The sequence below is a fragment of the Mobula hypostoma genome, chromosome 16, assembly GCF_963921235.1.
Source record: "Mobula hypostoma chromosome 16, sMobHyp1.1, whole genome shotgun sequence".
Classification (NCBI taxonomy): domain Eukaryota; kingdom Metazoa; phylum Chordata; class Chondrichthyes; order Myliobatiformes; family Myliobatidae; genus Mobula; species Mobula hypostoma.
The window spans coordinates 62,932,286-62,951,623 of NC_086112.1; the positions used below are offsets into that span (position 1 = coordinate 62,932,286).

A 19,338-nucleotide genomic window follows, 5' to 3' on the forward strand; every position below is an offset into this window, starting at 1 on the left:
AGCATTCAGGGATTTATCTTTGAATCTGAATGAATACACAAATGCCACCATCTTCATCAAAAATTCTGTAGAAGTGTGTGCCTTCGAGAACATACCAGACAAACCCAAATCAGTCTGCTGAGGGTTAGGTCTGTAGCATTCAAGACTGGTGATCCAGAACTCAACAAGAAGTCAAGGTACGACCTTCAGAAGGCTATTTTAAGAGTGGAAAAACTATTCCACTTGAGGTCAGAAACGGAATCGGATGCACGCCAGCTTTGGCAGGCCATTACTTCTTACAAAGCGAAACCTAACATCATGAATGGCTCTGATACTTCACTTCCAGATGAACTGAATGCTTTTTATGCACGCTTTGAGAGGGAGAATAAAAGGTATACCTCGGCAAATCCCCGTAGCATTTGGTGTCTCTGTCTCAGAGGCCAACGTTAGAACACCTTTCAAGATGGTGAACCTGGTAGGGCTCTGAAAACCTGTGCAAACCAATTGGCGGAAGCGTTAAAGGACATCTTCAATCTCTCGCTGCTACAGTCAGTGGATCCCACCTGCTTCAAAAGGGTGACAATCGTAACAGTGCTCAAGAACAGCAGGGTGAGCTACCTCAATGACTATCGCCCAGTGACACTCACATCCACTGTGATGAAGTGTTTTGAGAGTTTGATCATGGCTAGAATCAATTCCTGTTTGAGCAAGGGCCTGGACCGCTGCAATTTGCCTATTGCCACAATATGTCTACAGCAGATGCAATCTTGCTGGCGCTCCACTCAGCCTTGGTTCACCTGGACAATAGTAATACTTACATCAGGCTGCTGTTTATTGATTACAGCTCAGCGTTCAACACAATCGTACCCCCAGTTCTAATCAACAAGCTCCCAAACCTGGGCTTCTGTAACTCCCTCTGAAATTGGACCCATGACCACAATCTGTCAGGATCAGAAATAACATTTCCTCGCTGACAATCAACACTGGCACACATCAAGGCTGCATGTTTAGCCCACTGTTCTACTCTCTCTACACCCACGACTGTGTGGCCTAACCAGTTCAAATAAGACAAAGGAAGTGAATATGGACTTCAGGAAGGGGAAATCTAGGGAACACATTCCAGTCCTTATCAAAAGAATCAGCAGAATTCTTTGATGCTGAATTCAAGTTCCTGGGTGTCAATATCTCTGAAGATCTATCCTGGACCCAGCATATTGATGCAATTACAAAGAAGGCACAACAGCGGCTGTATTTCAATAGGACTTTGAGAAGACTTGGTATGTCAAACACATTCACAAATTTCTCCATGTTTGGCACTGGCCTCCCCACTATCTAGGACACCTTCAAAAGGTGATGCCTCAAAAAGGTGGCACCCATAATTAAGGACCCCCATCACCCAGGATATAGCCTCTTCCCAATGCTATCATCATGGAGATGGTACAGGAGCCTGAAGACACACAGTTATTGTTTCAGGAACAGCTTCTTCCCCTCTGCCATCAGATTTCAGAATGGACAATAAATCCATGAGCACTATTTCACTATTTTTTCCTCCTTTTGCACTATAAGTTATGTCTACATTTCTTATTGCAATTCACAGTTTTTACATTACTGTGTATTACAAAGTACTGCTGCCGCAAAACAACAAAATTCACGACATATGCCAGTGATATTAAGTCTGATTCTGAGTCTGATTCATTGAAAGAGGCCACTTGATGGCTTTCCTCTACCCTTACAAGCAGCGCATTTCAGATCTTTGACAGCTTAAAAAGGTTACTTGTTCTTCAGTAAATCAGCTAAAATTGGTGTCCTCTGCTTCACCAACCATTTACTCTAGAATGCTTCCCTTATTTAATTTAACCATTTATGAATTTGAGCACCTTTGACAAACATCCCTTTCTCTGCTGCAAGCAATACAATTGAGTTCTTTTTCTATCAAATATTCTACAGCTCTTCTAAAACTTGCTGATGACAACCTTCCAGATGAAGTCCAAAATGTGTTCAATTTCAAGGGAACAAATTTCTTCTAGTTAAATATGGAGAATAAGCCCAGAGTTAATGCTTTCAGTCCCTGTCACAGAACCCACTCCTTAGCCAATGAGTCCATTGCTCTTCCTGACACTGTCCAAAACCCAATTATAAATTGGAAAACTTCCAATTCCAACCTGAACACAAATTTCAAACCATGTCTTCAGATCAACACTCAGGTCACAAAATCTACCTCCAGAATATTCACCAACTCAACCTCTATCCACAGGCTGTTGAAATCCTCTCCTTTGTCTTTATTAACTCAAACAAACCAATACATTCCAGGCCAAATGCTTTGTTTCATCCTTCATAAATATGAGGTAATTCCAATGCTGCTTTAATGTAAAGTGTCCTCTCTGACTGTGATACGATATGAAGCTGAGTGATCATGATGATATCCAAACTGAGTTTTGCTGAGCAAGTTATCAATGAGTAAGTGCCATAGTCCTTCAATTCTGCCATATATCTCTCTTTGCTAATGACTGAAAGTAGATTGCTTAGGTAATGTAAAGCAGGACTAGATTTGTCCCTACATTTTCTGCTCAGGTCGTAGCTTAGCAAATCTTCACATTCTTGACTATATGCAGGTTTTTAAAATGAACTTGTTTTTGCAGTATTTTTTCTACAACTTTTTGATTCCATTGCGAATGAAAATCTGGTTTAAAAACTGGGCTCTGTATGTCATTGACCTCAAAGGATACAAAGATAAAGGGATGGGTAATTAATTTAGCACTACTTGCTGAAGGTGATTGCAAATTTGGCTTTGACATTCACTTACATGGATCTGTCACTGAGGATTAAGATGATTTTTTTTTAAAGAGCCTTCTCCATCCATTAGTTATAATTTGATGAGGCAGGACAACATAGCTTTGATCTGATCCCTTTACTGTGTGATTCCTTTGTTGTAACTGACACTGTCAATTTACTCTAATTCTTATCGACAATATTGTGATTTCCCTCAGCATTTCTTCATTTTGTCCAAATGCAGTATTCTTATGTTCTTTTTATATGGTTCTTAGAACTGAATAACTTAGATAAAGAGCAGTTAATGTCAACCATGGTATTGTGCATCAGGTAGGGATTGCTGTTTTTTTTTCCCCCAGAAGGACCCAAGTGAAGCAGTTGAGTTTGCAAAGTCGTTTTTAAATTTATGTCGATTATTACCGACAATGGATTATTCTTCCAATTATTTTTTGTTAACTGTATTTGTCTTCCCCAACTGCTGTTGTTCTGTTTGAACTCATTTTTTGATGCAAAAATTTAATCATTGTGGCACTTCCTCAATTTTAAAATATCATCTCCCTCAGGATGCTGTAAAAAGTACTGATGGACACTTCACCCTTAGAACAAAACATCCTCTTTTCTATGTCAGAACTACAGAAATCAGTTAACAATGTTTTTTTCTGTATATAACCTCTTATCTGAAAGAAACAAAAAAGATCTTTGTTGGGTATGTTAAATTTCTGTACTATTTGACTAAAAGACATAATCGTTCCTTCATCAAACAAATCTCCTAGATGGAAAATACCCTTAGAAATCCAAAGTTTAATTCAAGAATCCATTATGCCAGACTGAAAATCTGGACTGCCGGTTATTGGAGTGAAGGGTGATATTTTCGCTGCATTGCCCTCAATTTGTTGCACCAACCTCCAAGCCCTGACTGTATTAATTGTTATTGGATTGCGACAATATTCCTTAACTAGTTTCATCTAATTGAGGAAAAGCAAATTTAAGAGAACATTTTGCTTGTGAAGCTTCAATGTCTAGCTAAATTGAGGAGGAGTCCCTGCAAACCCAGTCAACCACACAAGATAAAAAGGAACTTAATCATTATTTTTTGATGTCTGGAAAATTCAGACCCTCTAGACTACTGGGAAGCTGTAACTTGGACATCCCTGCATCCTGAGGGAACGTTTTTGTGGAGACACTGAGCAGCTGGGAAGGGTCTAGGAGGAAGAGCTGGGAGTAGAAATTACAGCTGAAACATGGGAAGACATCTGTGATAATGCAGAGAAAATTTCAGTTTGTAATAGAACTAAAGCATTGCAACTCAAAATTCTGCATAGAGCCTATCTGACTCCAGATTGTCTCTCAAAATTTAAGACGGGGGTTTCTCCAATGTGTTCGAAATGTAAAGTAAATACTGGGACTTTCACCCACTGTTTTTGGGCTTGTCCCAACGTTCAGGCATACTGGAGTGATATTTTGGGTGAAATGGAAAAGATTCTGAAGATGGAGTTTGAACTGGACCCAGTGTCTTTTCTCTTAGGCTTACCCAGCAGTCGTATTATTAATGCACATCAGAAAACACTTTTTAACATCCTGACTTTTTGTGCGAGGAAGAACATTTTACTTTGTTGGATATCCAACAAGGCCCCTGGACTTTTTGGTTGGTGTAAATTAATCACGGAATACATTACTTTGGACTTTATGACATGTATGGTACACTCAAAAACAAACAGTTTTCATAAAACATGGCCCACACTCAACATTACAGGAACAGTTGCTTCCCTTCTCAAACAAGAGAAAATCTGCAGATGCTGGAAATCCAAGCAATAGACACAAAATGCTGGAGGAACTCAGCAGGCCAGGCAGCATCTATGGGAAAAAGCACAGTCAACGTTTCGGGCTGAGATCCTTCGGCAGGACTGAAGAAAAAGAGATGAGGAGTAGATTTAGAAGGTGGGGGAGGGGAGAGGGTAACAGAAGATGATAGGTGAAACCAGGAGGGGGAGGGATTAAGTAAAGAGCTGCGACTTTGTTGTTAATCTATTGTCCAAAGCACAAATCCATCAGGTGTTCACCATTAACAAATCAAATCTGGGATCCACTGCCTATATGTGAACTGTCCAGCAGGAAGAGAGAGAGAATTTCATTGCTGTCTTTTTTTCATTATTGTCTTATAGCCATCCTGGCAGAGATGAACTGATTGAACACGGTGTTTAAACCTAAAACTTGTCTGTGTGAAGTAGTACTACCTCCTTCACGTAATTTAATGAGAAAAGGGTCTGCGTCCTTCATAATGGATCCTGCTTTCTTGAGGCTCTGCCTTTTAAGATATCCTCAGTGGAGAGCAGGCTTGTGTCTGTTATGGACCTAGCCTAGTCAACAACTTTCTGAGGCCTCTTACAGTGAATGAATTGACATTGACTCAGGTCAAGTGTCCAAAAACTGCATTATCATCACTTGTGTACTATGAGGAAGAAAGGTGGCAAGATTCAGCAAACTTGTATGATGAGACATGCTACAAACTTATTCAGAAAAAGAAAGGAAATACAAGCAAGGTTTAAGAAACTTTGCTTGTATTTCCTTTCTTTTTCTGAATAAGGATAATTCCTCAAAGGATAATGCCTTTGAGGAAGCAGAATAGAACTTAAAAAGGAACTCAGGAGTACTGAAAGCAGCCACCAAGTGTCCTTTGAGAATGGGATTAAACAAAATCTTAAGGCGTTCTCTACATATATTAAAAGCAAATAAAATTGAGGGTAAAACTACTTAAGGACAAAGGAGGGATTTTATGTCTGGAGCAAGAGAAAGGGAGCAAGATACTAAATGAGTACTTCACATCAGTATTCACCAAGGGACATCCCTCTCATCAAGAAAGGGTATGCCAATATTCTAAAACATTTTGATATCAAGGGGTAATATCCAAAGGTGATATCAAAAGGTGTTGGGGCTTTGAAGAACGTTAAAGTGGATAAATATTGAGGATTTATGGGATTTATCCCAGGTTGTTACACGAGGCAAGAGAGGAGAGTTCTCTGTGTCCTCTTCAGCCACAAGTGAGATCCCAAAGGACTAGAGAATAACCTATGTCATTCCTCACTTTAAGAAGGACAAAAGAGACAAGCCAGGAATTGATAGATGCGTGACCTTACATTAATGGTAGGGAAATTACTGTAGGAGATTCATAGGGATAGGATCTACTCACATCTGGAAAAGCATTGACTTTATTAGGGATAGCAGAATGGTTTTGTGCACGGAGAGCCATGCCTCACAAACTTGATTGAGTTATTTAAGGAGGTGACGAAGGTGATTGATAAGGGTAGGGTAGAGGGTATTGTATACAGTGTGTAGATGTTAGTAAAGCTTTTAATAAGGAACCTCATGACAGGCTGATCCAGATTAAGGCACATGATATCCAGAGAAATTTCATGAAATGGCTTCAAAATTGGTTTGATCATAAAAGACAGTGTTGTAGTCGTGGAGGGATGTTATTCTGAGGAGAGGCCTGTAACCAGTGTTAAGCAAACCTCAATACTGTGATTAATGTTGTTTGTGATGATTTGGATGAAGGTGTAGATAGGCTGATTAGTAACTTTATAGGCAACACTAAAGTTAATTTGGAGAGGGAGGGAGAGCAGGCAGATGTCTTAACATATATTGGTACCAATGATATAGGAAGGAAAAGCAAAGAGGTCCTGAAAGAGATTTTAGAGAGCTAGTTAGAAAGCTAAGAAGCAGGACCTCCAGGGTAGCAATTTCTGGATTGCCTCTGCCATGCTTTGGCAGATGAATGCATGGCTGAGAAGCTGGTGCAGGGGCAGGGCTTCAGGTTCTTGGATCATTGGAATCTATTCTGGGGGAGGTATGACCTGTTCAAAAGTGACAGGTTGCACCTGAACCCAAGGGGGAGCCAATATTCTTGCAGGCAGGTTTGTTAGAGCTGTTGGGGAGGGTTTAAACTAATTTGGCAGGGGGTGGAAACCAGAGTGATGGGACACAGGATAGGACAGATGGTAAAAAAGCTTAAGATAGCGTGCAGTCAGGATGTCAGGAAGGGCAGGCAGGTGATGGGACACAGTCGCAGCTAACAGGGTGAGTATCAGTACATTAGGGATGCAAAATCAAAAAAGATAGCTAATATGTTACTGAAGATGTTGTATCTCAATGTGTGGAGTGGAAGAAATAAGGTGTATGATCTTGTTGCACTATTACAGATTGCCAGGTATGATGTTGTGGCCATCACTGAATCATGGCTGAAGAATGGTTGCAGTTGGGAGCTGAATGTCCAAGGTTATATTGGAAAGTAGGCAGGGGGATGGTGTGGCTCTACTGGTAAAAAAAATGGCATCAAATCAGTAGAAAGACATAGGATCAGAAGATGTTGAATCTTTGTGGGTTGAGATAAGAAACTGCAAGGGTAAAAGGACACTGATGGCAGTTATATACAGGCCTCCCAAAAGTGGCTGGGAGGTGGACTACAGATTACAACAGGAAATAGAAAAGGCATGTCAAAAGAGCAATGTTATGATAGTCATGGGAGATTTTAACATGCAGGTCAATTGGGAAAACCAGGTTGGTAATGGATCGCAAGAGAGTGAATTTGTTAAATGTCTAAGAGATGGCTTTTTAGAGCAGTTTGTCATTGAGCCTACTAGGGGATCAGCTATACTGGATTGAATGTTATGTAATGAAAAGAAGGCAATGAGCGAGCTTAAGGTAAAAGAACCCTTAGGAACCACTGATCATAATATGATTGAGTTCATCTTTAAAACTGATAGGGAGAAAGTAAAGTCTGACGTAGCAGTATTTCAGTGGAGTAAGGGAAATTACAGTGGTATGAGAGAGGAGTTGGCCAAAGTAAATTGGAAGGAGCTGCCGACAGGAATGACAGCAGAGCAGCAATGGTGTGAGTTTCTGGGAAAAATGAGGAAGGTGCAATTCATGTGTATTCCAAAAATGAAGAAACACTCAATTGGCAAAATAGTACAACTGTGACTGACAAAGCTAATGTAAAATCAAAAGAGAGGTCATACAACAAAGCAAAAATTAGTGGGAAGAGGGAGGATTGGGAAGTTCTTAAAAACCTACAGACAGCAACTAAATGAATCATTAGAAGGGAAAAGATGAAATATGAATGCAAGCTAGCAAATACTATCAAAGTGGATAGTAAAAGCTTTTTCAAGTATTTAAAACAATTAAAGGGAGATGAGAGTGGATATAGGACTGCTAGAAAATGAGGCAGGAGAAATAATAATAGGAGACAAGGAGATGGTAGATGAACTAGATGAGTATTTTGCATCAGTCTTCACTGTGGAAACACTAGCAGTGTGCCAGATGTTGCAGTGTGTGAAGGAAGAGAAGTGGGTGCAGTTACTATTACAAGGGAGAAGGTGCTCAAAATGCTGAAAGACCTAATGGTACATTAGTCACCCGGATCAAATAAATGGCACCTTAGTGTTCTGAAAGAGGTAGCATTAGAAATTGTGGCAGCATTAGCAATGACCTTTCAAAAATCATTGGACTCTGGCATGGTACCAGAGGACTAGAAAATTGCAAATGGCACTCCACTCTTTAAGAAAGGAGGAAGGCAGCAGAAATGAAATTATAGACCAATTAGCCTGACTCAGTGGTTGGGAAGATGTTAGGGTCAATTGTTAAGGACAAGGTGCTGGAGTACTTGGTGACATAGGACAAGATAAAACAAAGTCAGCATGGTTTCCCTCAGGGAAAATCCTGCCTGAAGAACCTGTTGGAATTCTTTAAGGAGATTACAAATAGGATAGATAAAGGGGATGCAGTGGATGTTGTATATCCGGAATTTCAGAAGGCCTTTGACAAGGTGCCATACATAAGGCTGCTTACCAAGTTAAGAGCCCGTGGTATTACAGGAAAGTTACTAACATGGTTAGAGCACTGGCTGATTCGAAGAAGGCAGCGAGTGGAAATAAAAGGATCCAGTGACGGGTGGTGTTCCACGGGGGTTAGTATAGGGACCTCTTCTTTTTATGCTGTATTTAACTTGTTTCAATGATAGAATAGATGGCTTTCTTGCCAAGTTTGCAGATGATACAAAGATTGGTGGAGGGGCAGGTGTGTTGAGGAAGCAGGTAGGATGCAGGAGGACTTGGACAGATTAGGAGAATGGGCAAGAAAGTGGCAAATGAATTACAACGTTGGAAAATGCATGATCATGCGCTTTGGTAGTAGAAATAAATGTGTGGACTATTTTCTAAATGGGGAGAAAATACAGGAATCTGCATTCCAAAAATCCTAGGTGCAAAGGGACTTGGGAGTCCTTGTGCACAACACCCTAAAGGTTAACTTTCATGTTGAGTCGGTGGTGAGGAAGGCAAGTGCAATGTTAGCATTCATTTCAAGAGGTCTAGAATACAAGAAGAGGGGTATAATACTGAGGCTTTATAAGGCACTACTGAGGCCTCACCTTGAGTATTGTGCGCAGTTTTGGGCTCCTCATCTTTGAAGAGATGTGCTGGCATTAGAGAGGGTCCAGAGGAAGTTGACAAGGATTCCAGGAGTGAAAGGTTTATCATACAAGGAACTTGTGATAACTCTGGGTCAATACTCGCTGGACTTTATAAGGATGAGGGGGGGATCTCACTGAAATTTTCCGAATGCTGAATGGCCTAGACAGAGTAGATGCAGAAAGGATGTTTCCCATGGTGGGAGAGTCTTGGACAAGAGGGCACAGCCTCAGGATAGAGGGGCGTCCATTCAAAACAAAGATGCAGTGAAATTTTTTTAGCCAGAGGGTAGTGATTTGTGGAATTCGTTGCCACGTGCAGCTGTGGAGGCGAGGTCATTGGGTGTACTTAAGGCAGAGATTGATAGGTTCTTGTTTGGACATGGCATCAAAGGTTACAGGGAGAAGGCCAGGAACTGGGGTTGTGGAGGATTTTTTTTAAAGAAAGGATCAGCCATGACTCAATAGCGAAGCAGACTCGATGGGCCAAATGGCCTAATTCTGCTCCTATGTCTTATGGTCTTCATGGGAGTTGTGGATCGTGAGGAAGGTTATCAAAGAATTCAGTAGGATATAGAGTAATGACAAATGGAATTTAATCCAGATAAGTATGAGGTACTGCATTTTAGAAGATCAAACATAAAAGGAACACATGGTGTATATTGTAAAACCTTTTGCATTACAGAGGGAGCTTGCGGTGCAAAATCAGCAACACAAGTAGGGTAGTATAACACACTTGCCTTCATCAGTCGGGGTGTTGACTACAAGCATAAGGAAGTCATTTTGCAACTGTATTAAACTTTGGTTAGCATATATTTTGAATGTTCTGTCCAGTTCTGATCACCATATAAGGAAATTTAAGCTTTGGAGAGGATACAGAAGAGATTCAGCATTATGAGCCCTCTATTGTTTTCGCAATTGGTCATATCTTTACTCGAGGATAGTTATAATTACAGCATCTTTGACATTGCTGTTTCACACCCTTCTTCACAGATTTTGACATTCTTAACCACCTGACAGTTGCTTTTTGGTAGAGAAGAATCCTCTTCGCCAGTGGATTTCAGAGCAATTTCTGCCTTCCACTAGAAGGAAATTAACGAGTTATCTGTGGAGGACCATCTGAGAAAACCTACATTTGTGAGATCCTTGAAATCTTCCACATTCAGCTTTTTACTTCTCTTGATGCTGATGCTCTGATGCCATGCCATTGTAGATATGAGACCGGATTTGGCACCAGTGGTACGGATATTTTTGCAATCCCCTGATTGGACAATAAAATAGTCTCCAAGGTTTCTGTGTCAGACAACCTGCATTTAGCCCTCTGACAGAGAAAGAGGATCGCTATGATAAGAATCTGCTCTATGCATTTTGTTAAGAGAAGGACCTGTTAAGGTTTAGCCTTCTTCCCTCTTAATCACAGTTCATCAGACAGTTGTGAGCCCAAACAGACTCAATCTCATTCACAGCCCCTGGCTGCAGCCTCACACCTAAACACTTCCCCAGTTCCTGGTGCAGCAGGGAGGATCGGTATGTCTCCCAGATCTGATACAGACCAGGATTCCTTCAAGGTCATGGTAGGAGCTATATTTGAAGCTTCTTAGGTTGTGGCAAATGCACTGATGACAATAGCATATTGGTTTCCATCTCGAGCAAGATGAAGAGTGTAAGACATCAAATAACTCCACAGGGTAGCTATTGAGATGCTGGACAAGTTCATTCTTGATGATGAAAGTCACTTTGAGAAGATCTGCCCTTCTGACTGGCCCTCCAAAACCTATACCTACTGCTTTGTTCTTTAAACTGTCCATTCCCTGCTCCTTCTGTCTCATTCAGTATAACAATTCTAAATAATTGAATTCCTGACCTCTGACAGCAGAGTCTTGCTCAGTTCTGACACCTTTGGACTGTTCCAAGGGTCCTAACGATCCAGGTCCCAAACTCCAATATTTTGGAGTGGAAGTTGCCTGTGTGTGGCTTCTTTTCCCATAGAGAAGATGCTGGACACAGGCTACTATATTCAGCTCAAACTGCAAATATTCTGAGCCAATGGCAACAGGGACCAAGATATAACCGGGCTCTGCGCATGGGAAGTAATGAGTGGTTCGACCTGTAGCCACGGGAGGGACTGGGAACATACTTACATGTGAGGCTGCAGCTTGGAAGCAGGAACATGGGTAGGTTTGGCTGGTGACCAGACTGCTACACACGAGCAGGTGAGTGTACACATGATGGGTAACGCTTACATGTGTATACACCAGAATGTGCTCATATAGAAACTCAAAAGGGTCTGTTTCTCTGCTGTACTATTCTATTCTATGGCCTTTACGAATTTCGGAAGTTGGCAATATTGACATTCACTGCATACTGCTCACGCATAAAAATACAGGTGTCCCCCGCTTTCCAAACGTTCTCTTTACGACATTTCGCTTTTACAAAAGACCTATATTAGTACCTGTTTTCGTTAACCGAAAGAAGATTTTCACTTTTACGAAAAAAGACGCTCGCTTTAAACTTGTGTTTACCCTGAGAAAGACTACCATGACCATGAAGCCTTGCACGGGCAGGTGTGTGCGCATGCGTGACGTGCAAATGCGTGTACATGTGCATGCGTGACGTGCGTGTACGTGCCGATTTTTTTCGACAAGTCGATTTTGGCTCAAACTTCCCGATTCTGTGAAGTGAAACTACACTGTACATACATTATTTCTACTTTATACAGGCTGTGAATCTATCATATCATTCCTGCTTTTACTATATGTTAGTGTTATTTTAGGTTTTATGTGCTATTTAGTAGGTTATTTTTTGGGTCTGGGAACACTCAAAAAATTTTCCCATATAAATTAATGGTAACTGCTTCTTCACTTTTTGTTAAGTTTTTTGACTTCTCCAGTGTATTCAACACCATCCGCCCTGCTCTGCGGGGGGAGAAGCTGACAGCAATGCAGGTGGATGCTTTCCTGGTGTCATGGATTCTTGATTACCTGACTGACAGACCACAGTACATGTGCTTGCAACACTGTGTGTCCGACAGAGTGATCAGCAGCACTGGGGTTCCACAGGGGACTGTCTTGTCTCCCTTTCTCTTCACCATTTACACCTCAGACTTCAACTACTGCACAGAGTCTTGTAATCTTCAGAAGTTTTCAGATGACTCTGCCATAGTTGGATGCATCAGCAAGGGAGATGAGGCTGAGTACAGGGCTACGGTAGGAAACTTTGTCACATGGTGTGAGCAGAATTATCTGCAGCTTAATGTGAAAAAGACCAAGGAGCTGGTCGTAGACCTAAGGAGAGCTAAGGTACCAGTGACCCCTGTTTCCATCCAGGGGGTCAGTGTGGACATGGTGGAGGATTACAAATACCTGGGGATACGAATTGACAATAAACTGGACTGGTCAAAGAACACTGAGGCTGTCTACAAGAAGGGTCAGAGCCGTCCCTATTTCCTGAGGAGACTGAGATCCTTTAACATCTGCCGGACGATGCTGAGGATGTTCTACAAGTCTGAGGTGGCCAGTGCGATTGTGTTTGCTGTCGTGTACTGGGGCAGCAGGCTGAGGGTAGCAGACACCAACAGAATCAACAAACTCATCCGTAAGGCCAGTGATGTTGTGGGGATGGAACTGGACTCTCTGACGATGGTGTCTGAAAAGAGGATGCTGTCCAAGTTGCATGCCATCTTGGACAATGTCTCCCACCCACTACATAATGTGCTGGTTGGGCACAGGAGTACATTCAGCCAGAGACTCATTCCACCGAGATGCAACACAGAGCATCATAGGAAGTCATTCCTGCCTGTGGCCATCAAACTTCACAACTCCTCCCTTGGAGGATCAGACACCCTGAGCCAATAGGCCGGTCCTGGACTTATTTCCTGGCATAATTTACATATTACTATTTAACGATTTATGGTTCTATTACTACTTATTATTTATGGTGCAACTGTAAGGAAAACCAATTTCCCCCGGGATCAATAAAGTATGACTATGACTTTACGCCATTTCGGCTTACGAATGGTTTCATAGGAATGCTTTACATTCGGATAGCAGGGGAAACCTGTAGTACGAGAATTTTACTGAACTTCCTAAATTGTGTGAATAATCTGCCTACTGCTTTGGAAATGCTTCTTCAGAATACAGTATCTCATTTAATTAAGTTACAGCAACTGTGTGATTTTGTCAACCCCAAAAGGCATGCTGCAGCTGTGTCGAGCCAATGCTTTATTCAACCTCTGGAATTATTTCATATTCTTACCTGCAAGTGCGGAACCAAGTCAAAGAAGAGCCGGAGCAGCTGCTGAGCAAACAGATTGGGTGCATCCTTTTCCTCGTTAGATTGCGACTGAAGTACAACCTGAAGAAGACTAAGTCGAAGCTCAGCGTTCTCTCGCAGGCAATGTGGTTCACAGTACAGATACTTGAAAAATGGTGTCATCATAAGCACAGTGGATGGCTTTAGCCTTTAAAAAAATTCACAGAAAAATGTACAAGTTGAATATCATGTTAAACAGATGGATAAGCAAATTAAATCGGAGATTATTTTCGTTTGCCTTTATTAGTTTGGAATTTTAATCTAGTCCCATATTTTTTCTTCTAAGAAACGACAGCTGTTCTGTTGCCATATCATATCATTAGTCGAGACAGACCAGAAGTCAATGAAGAGGAGTAGTATTGAGGCAAGCTCACAATAATGCAAGACTCTTCATGGCAGGCAGCTGTCAACACTCAAGACTTCACCAGCAAAGAGAAAGTCATGATTAAAAGTTCAGGCAGGAATGAATCAGTTGCTTGTACACCAATAGACCATAAAACACAGAAGCAGAATTAGGCTGTTTGGCCCATTGAATCTGCTCTGCCATTCCATCATGGTTGATTCATTAGCCCTCTCATCCACATTATCATGCCTTCTCCCTGTAACTTCAGATGGCACTACTGAAGGTGAGTGACAGCTTAATGGTAGTTCGAAAGGCAAGGAAATTTGAGTAAAGTATTATTAATAACACCTTTTCTTAAGTAAATTGTTTACCTGACTCCAAATAGCTTTTGTAGAAGGCATTACTCTCAAGGTTCACATACTTTTTTGAACAAATACATGTAACCATTGGATCATTTATCTCAATAAATAAATGAACAAGTATAATTGTGTTACTTATTTAATTGGGTTCTCTTTATCTAGTTTTAGGGCCTATGTGAAGATCTGATCACATATTAGGTAAAAAAAAAATATGCAGAAACAGAGAAAACCCTACAGAGCACAAACTTTCCAGCACCACTGTGCATTCTGGAAACTGGCATTATAGCAGAACTCTCTCTACTTATATGACAGTCATTAAAATATGTTATGATTAACTTGCACAATAAATACTGTGATAGGATCAACACTGAAAAATAAATTTACTTTTGATAAAAGATATCTATTATTGATGTAACATTTTTACCTTTCTGGAGGCTGTTGAAAAATAGATGATATCTGCTGAAGGAGAAATGGCCAGCTATCAGGTCTGTTTTCCAATACAACAATATATGGATGTGGAGGGTTCCTAAAACAAATCAAAGTACTTAACAGAAATGATACTGCACAACTCAAGTCTACACTAATAACACCTTTTTTTGAAATACATCAATAAACTTGTACCAATCATTCATTAAATTATAAGCAAATATATCGAATAAATACAACATACCAACTCTAGTTGATTAGTTTTACTGATTGCATCTTATTAAGAATGCCTCCATTTATAATGCATTAAACCACCTGCTCCCAGATTGCTGGCCAGTTTTTCCAAGACCAGCATGGCCCTAGAAATGAGTAACACTAGAGGTCTGGCTCCTAGTTCATCGGCATGACTCAGCACACTGCAGAGTCAGTCCCAAAACAAGTAGCCATTTAGACTCAGAACAGCTCAGACAACTAATAAAGCCCCATACCAACCAGACTACCAGTTGTCAATGAAATGGAATATTTGCAAATGTCTGATATTAAAAAATACCCCACACCTAAAGACATAAAACTAAAAAGTATTTATATTCTTTGCTTTTATTTAATAAGTCAAAATAGACAAAAACACTCACGCACTTCTAAAACCAATGAATGTAACCATTGCAGATGTACTCAATGCAGATCTACTTTCTGTATATGCCTCCCCCTACTGCTTTCAATAGGGCTGCCCTCTTTGCACCAGATTTAACCAGGCACGGTTTCAGGAGACAGATTCATCAATTTTGAATTTTGAAATCTGAAATCTGTGCTCCAATGCAAGTCAATCAATGCAGTACAGGTTTCCGCTGCCATCTGAAGGTAGAGCGTTCCTATGAAACGGTTCGTAAGCCGAAATGACGTAAAGCGAAGAAGCAGTTACCATTTATATATATGGGAAAACTTTGAGCGTTCGCAGACCCAAAAATAACCTACCAAATCATGCCAAATAACACATAAAACCTAAAATAACAGTAACATCTAGTAAAAGCAGGAATGATATGTAGAAATACTTTTCCACAATCATTACTGAACTGTTCTCCATAGCAAAAATCTCACACAAGCGCTGTCGGCAGAAAATCTCACGCAAGCGCTATTGGCAAAAACACGGCGCAAGCGTTCTCCAGTAACCTTTAAGCTGTGAAGCTGCCAAATCATACCAAATAGCACGTAAAAATACACAGCTGATATAAAGTAGAAATAATGTATGTACAGTGTAGTATCACTTACCAAAATCGGGACAGCCCCGAGCACACTGATGATGGTGTGTTAGGCTGAGTTGTCACAGGCCGGGGTGGTGCAGTGGCCCCACCCTCCAGGCCACTGACCGATACATTGCCACAAAGCATGTAGGGGTCCAGCAGTAGCCAGGACGCACACAGCACACCTTTAAGAAAAAAGCCGAAACAAACATGCTAATTAATTAGGTGCCGCCCGGCACGTAATTGTCGGCCCAGATCAGTGCTGATTTCCGATTGTGCTGTGTGCCTCCCAGCTACCATTGCATTCTCCACGAATCGGTATCTGTCCGTGGCCTGGGGATTGGGGTGGTGGGACACTGCGGTGTCATCTCGTCATCGTCTGTTTCCATTAGAGCAGGCAGGTCATCTTCTATCTCTGCCCGCCTCGATGTCGAAGGTCAAGGTCGTCATCTGCTGTGGCTGATGTGGAAGGCTTGCTTGACTGCTGAGCCTCGTACATGTTTTGATCACACAGTTCTTTGTAAGGACTCAAACCATCCTGCAATTATCCCCTAAACCGACGTACTCTTTCAAAATTAAAGTCGTACTTTATCATTACTCATTCGGTTTCCATTGTTATCCTTTTTTCTTCCAATTGCATCAGCTCTTCACCTGTCTGTTCTTGGTCATGGGATGCCAAAACCTCTTCAACATCATGTTCATCAGCTTCCACAAGCCAAACTCACGTTGTCCTTACTTCGTTCACCACGATCGAAACACTTCATTATGTCTAATTTTACGCTAAGTGTAACACCCTTACGAGTTGTTTTAGGCTTTTCTGATACCTTAGAACTCATCTTGCAAACGACTGCTCACAGGCTTGTGTTAAAGCAATGTCATTCCGAATCCGGGGGAGAGCGGCTGCTCAGGGCGCATGCTGCCTTTTATCGCGCGCTGATTTTTTTTTCATAACAGTGAAAACACCTTCTGAAAGCGAAAACAGGGTACTAATGTAGGTCTTTCGTAACAGTGAGGTTTCGTAAAGCGAACGTTTGAAAAGCGGGGGACACCTGTACTTAGGCAGCTGGCAGTCCAAGACAAAAAGTATCATTGTTAGATGAAGACACATTAAGACTTCCTGAAAAGGTTCAAGGGGGTGGGGAGGGCAGGGGACATGGTCAATATTGAGGGAAGACTGTCTTCTAGCTATTCATATTATGTGCAAGTTCATATGTTTTTATCTGAAAAGCAGCAAGTGCTTGTCTCTCTCCCCCCCACCCCCCCGCCACAAAGCTGCTAAATATAATACATCCAAACAGACCACTTGCAGTACATACTCCAGGAAGCAAACTTACACTCTTTCAGTGACCTAACCTGTACATAACTGCAGTCAATAACAATGGAGTGATATTGAACCATTCACTTGATTTTAACTTCTCCCAAAGATAAAACTCTTTGTCCAACATGACTGTGTAAGAGGAACTTCCTCACACAAATCCCAACAGCTCAATGTGGACAGCCACAGGCTCATGGCAATCAGAAATAACCAATAATTGAAAGCCAACCAATGTCAGCCACATACCTGAAACCATGTAGAAGCAGCAACAAGTAGCACGTAACCAAATGCTTCTTACTTAAATATACTGTACTATTTCACCCTTCCTCCCTTATCTGCAGCACTGATTGATTATTCATATTGACTGAGACTGATATAGTCGTCTGAAACTAGCATCTTAAATTTAAAGAACACAGAGATGAAGGGGAAGTTGACTAAGGTGGATTGGATGATTGGGTGATTAAGTTAAAAGATATGGCTAAAGAAAATCAGTGCCAAATGTATTAAGAAATTATTTATATTTCTCAACAGGCATACATACCATTATAGAATGCAAAGTCCACAGGAAAAGTATTCCCATCTTGGTGAAGTAATGAAGTAACAACCAGGCTTGTTTGAAGAAAACCCTGCCCAATTACCAGCAGTATATAACCTGTAGAACCAGAGGTCCCAACATACTAGACCACTGTTACACTAAGATAAGGAATGCCCACCGTTCCATGCCCAGACCGCATTTCAGTAAATGGAATCACTTGGCCGTCCTTTTCCCATCTGCATACAAGCAGAGATTAGGATAGCAAATTAGGAGCAGCTATGAGATTGCTTCAAGTCAGTGGACTGGGCCATGTGTAAAGACTTATCTGGGGATCTATTATATTATATTATAAACAAAGACAAGTACTTCATTAATTGGGCATATGGTCATAGTTGCATGGTCCATGCATATGCATATGGATTTTGACCTTTTGTTGGTAACATTCAGAGAAAAGGGAAAGTGAGTGTCAATTGCTTAGTCATGAAATAGTGTGGATGTTTGTTAATTAAATACAAGATTTACCTATATTATGTGAACATGCATGATGTTTTTGATACTAGTTTATCTTCTTCCTCGGCATGCCTTCACCCCTACAGGGACATAGGCCGCTGACAGCAGCTTGCCAGAGTCCTCCGTCCTGCATCTGTCTTTTAAACTGTCCCAAAGTGTAGCCCATTTTCTTGGTGTATCCTTCCTCTTCCAGGGATGAGGTCTCTGGAGCTTCTGTTGTCGTTTTTGGTGTTCTGGGTTTTTATGAGTTGTGGTCACTAGCCCCACGCCTAGCCCTCCTCCTTTCACTGCCGGGCTTGAGACCATCCACTATAGAGTTACTAGACTTTGTGTATTTAGATAAAATCTTCTCTATTAAATTGTTGGTCCTTCTCTGCTGAGTTTTGAAATCCTGTTAATGCTTGACAATATTAATTACTACTTTTTGAATCTGATGTTATTCTTAACTTCAAAGTTCAAAGTAAATTGTATTATCAAAGTACATAAATGTCACCATATACAATACTGATTCATCTTCTTGTGGGCAAACTCAATAAATCTCTCCAATAATCATAACAGAATCAATGAAAGGCTGCCCAATTAGCGTGTTCAACCAGAGTGCACAAGACAACGAGCAGTGCAAATATAAAAAGAAATAAATAAGCAATAAATATCAAAAACATGAGGGGAAGAGTCCTTGAAACTGAGTCCATTGATTGTGGAAGCATTTCAATGATGAGGCAAGTTAAGTTCAGTGAAGTTACCCACTGTAGTTCAAGAGCCTGATGGTTGAGGGGTAGTAACTGTTCCCAAACCTAGTGGTGTGAGTCCTGAGGCTCTTGTACCTTCTTCCTGATGACAGCAGTGAGAACAGAACATGTTCTGGGTGGTGGGTGTCCCTGAAGATGGATAGTGCTTTCTGGTGACAGCACTTCATGCAGATGTGTTCAATGGTGGAGAGGGCCTTAGCTGTGATGGACTGGAATGTATCCACTACATTCTGTAGGATTTTGCATTCAAGAGCATTGGTTTTTACATACCAGGCTATGATGCACCCAGTCAATATACTCTCCACTACCCATCTATAGAAGCTTAAGTTTTAGATGTCATG

The 19,338-nt window shown here is 41.1% G+C and overlaps 1 protein-coding gene across 6 annotated transcripts in view; it reads right to left on the minus strand.

The window, feature by feature from the left end:
- The window catches only part of focad (focadhesin), a 255,026-nt gene that overhangs the window by 168,110 nt on the left and 67,578 nt on the right, over positions 1-19,338 (minus strand). For 5 of the 6 annotated variants that reach the window (XM_063069010.1, XM_063069012.1, XM_063069008.1 and 2 more), the window contains 2 exons: positions 14,649-14,750; positions 13,466-13,670 (listed from right to left, as the gene is read on the minus strand). In XM_063069010.1, the coding sequence (XP_062925080.1) occupies positions 13,466-13,670; positions 14,649-14,750 (307 nt within the window). Of the gene's footprint in view, positions 1-13,465; positions 13,671-14,648; positions 14,751-14,894; positions 14,914-19,338 lie in introns of those variants that run through there. The other variant, XM_063069013.1, reaches the window with a different exon arrangement.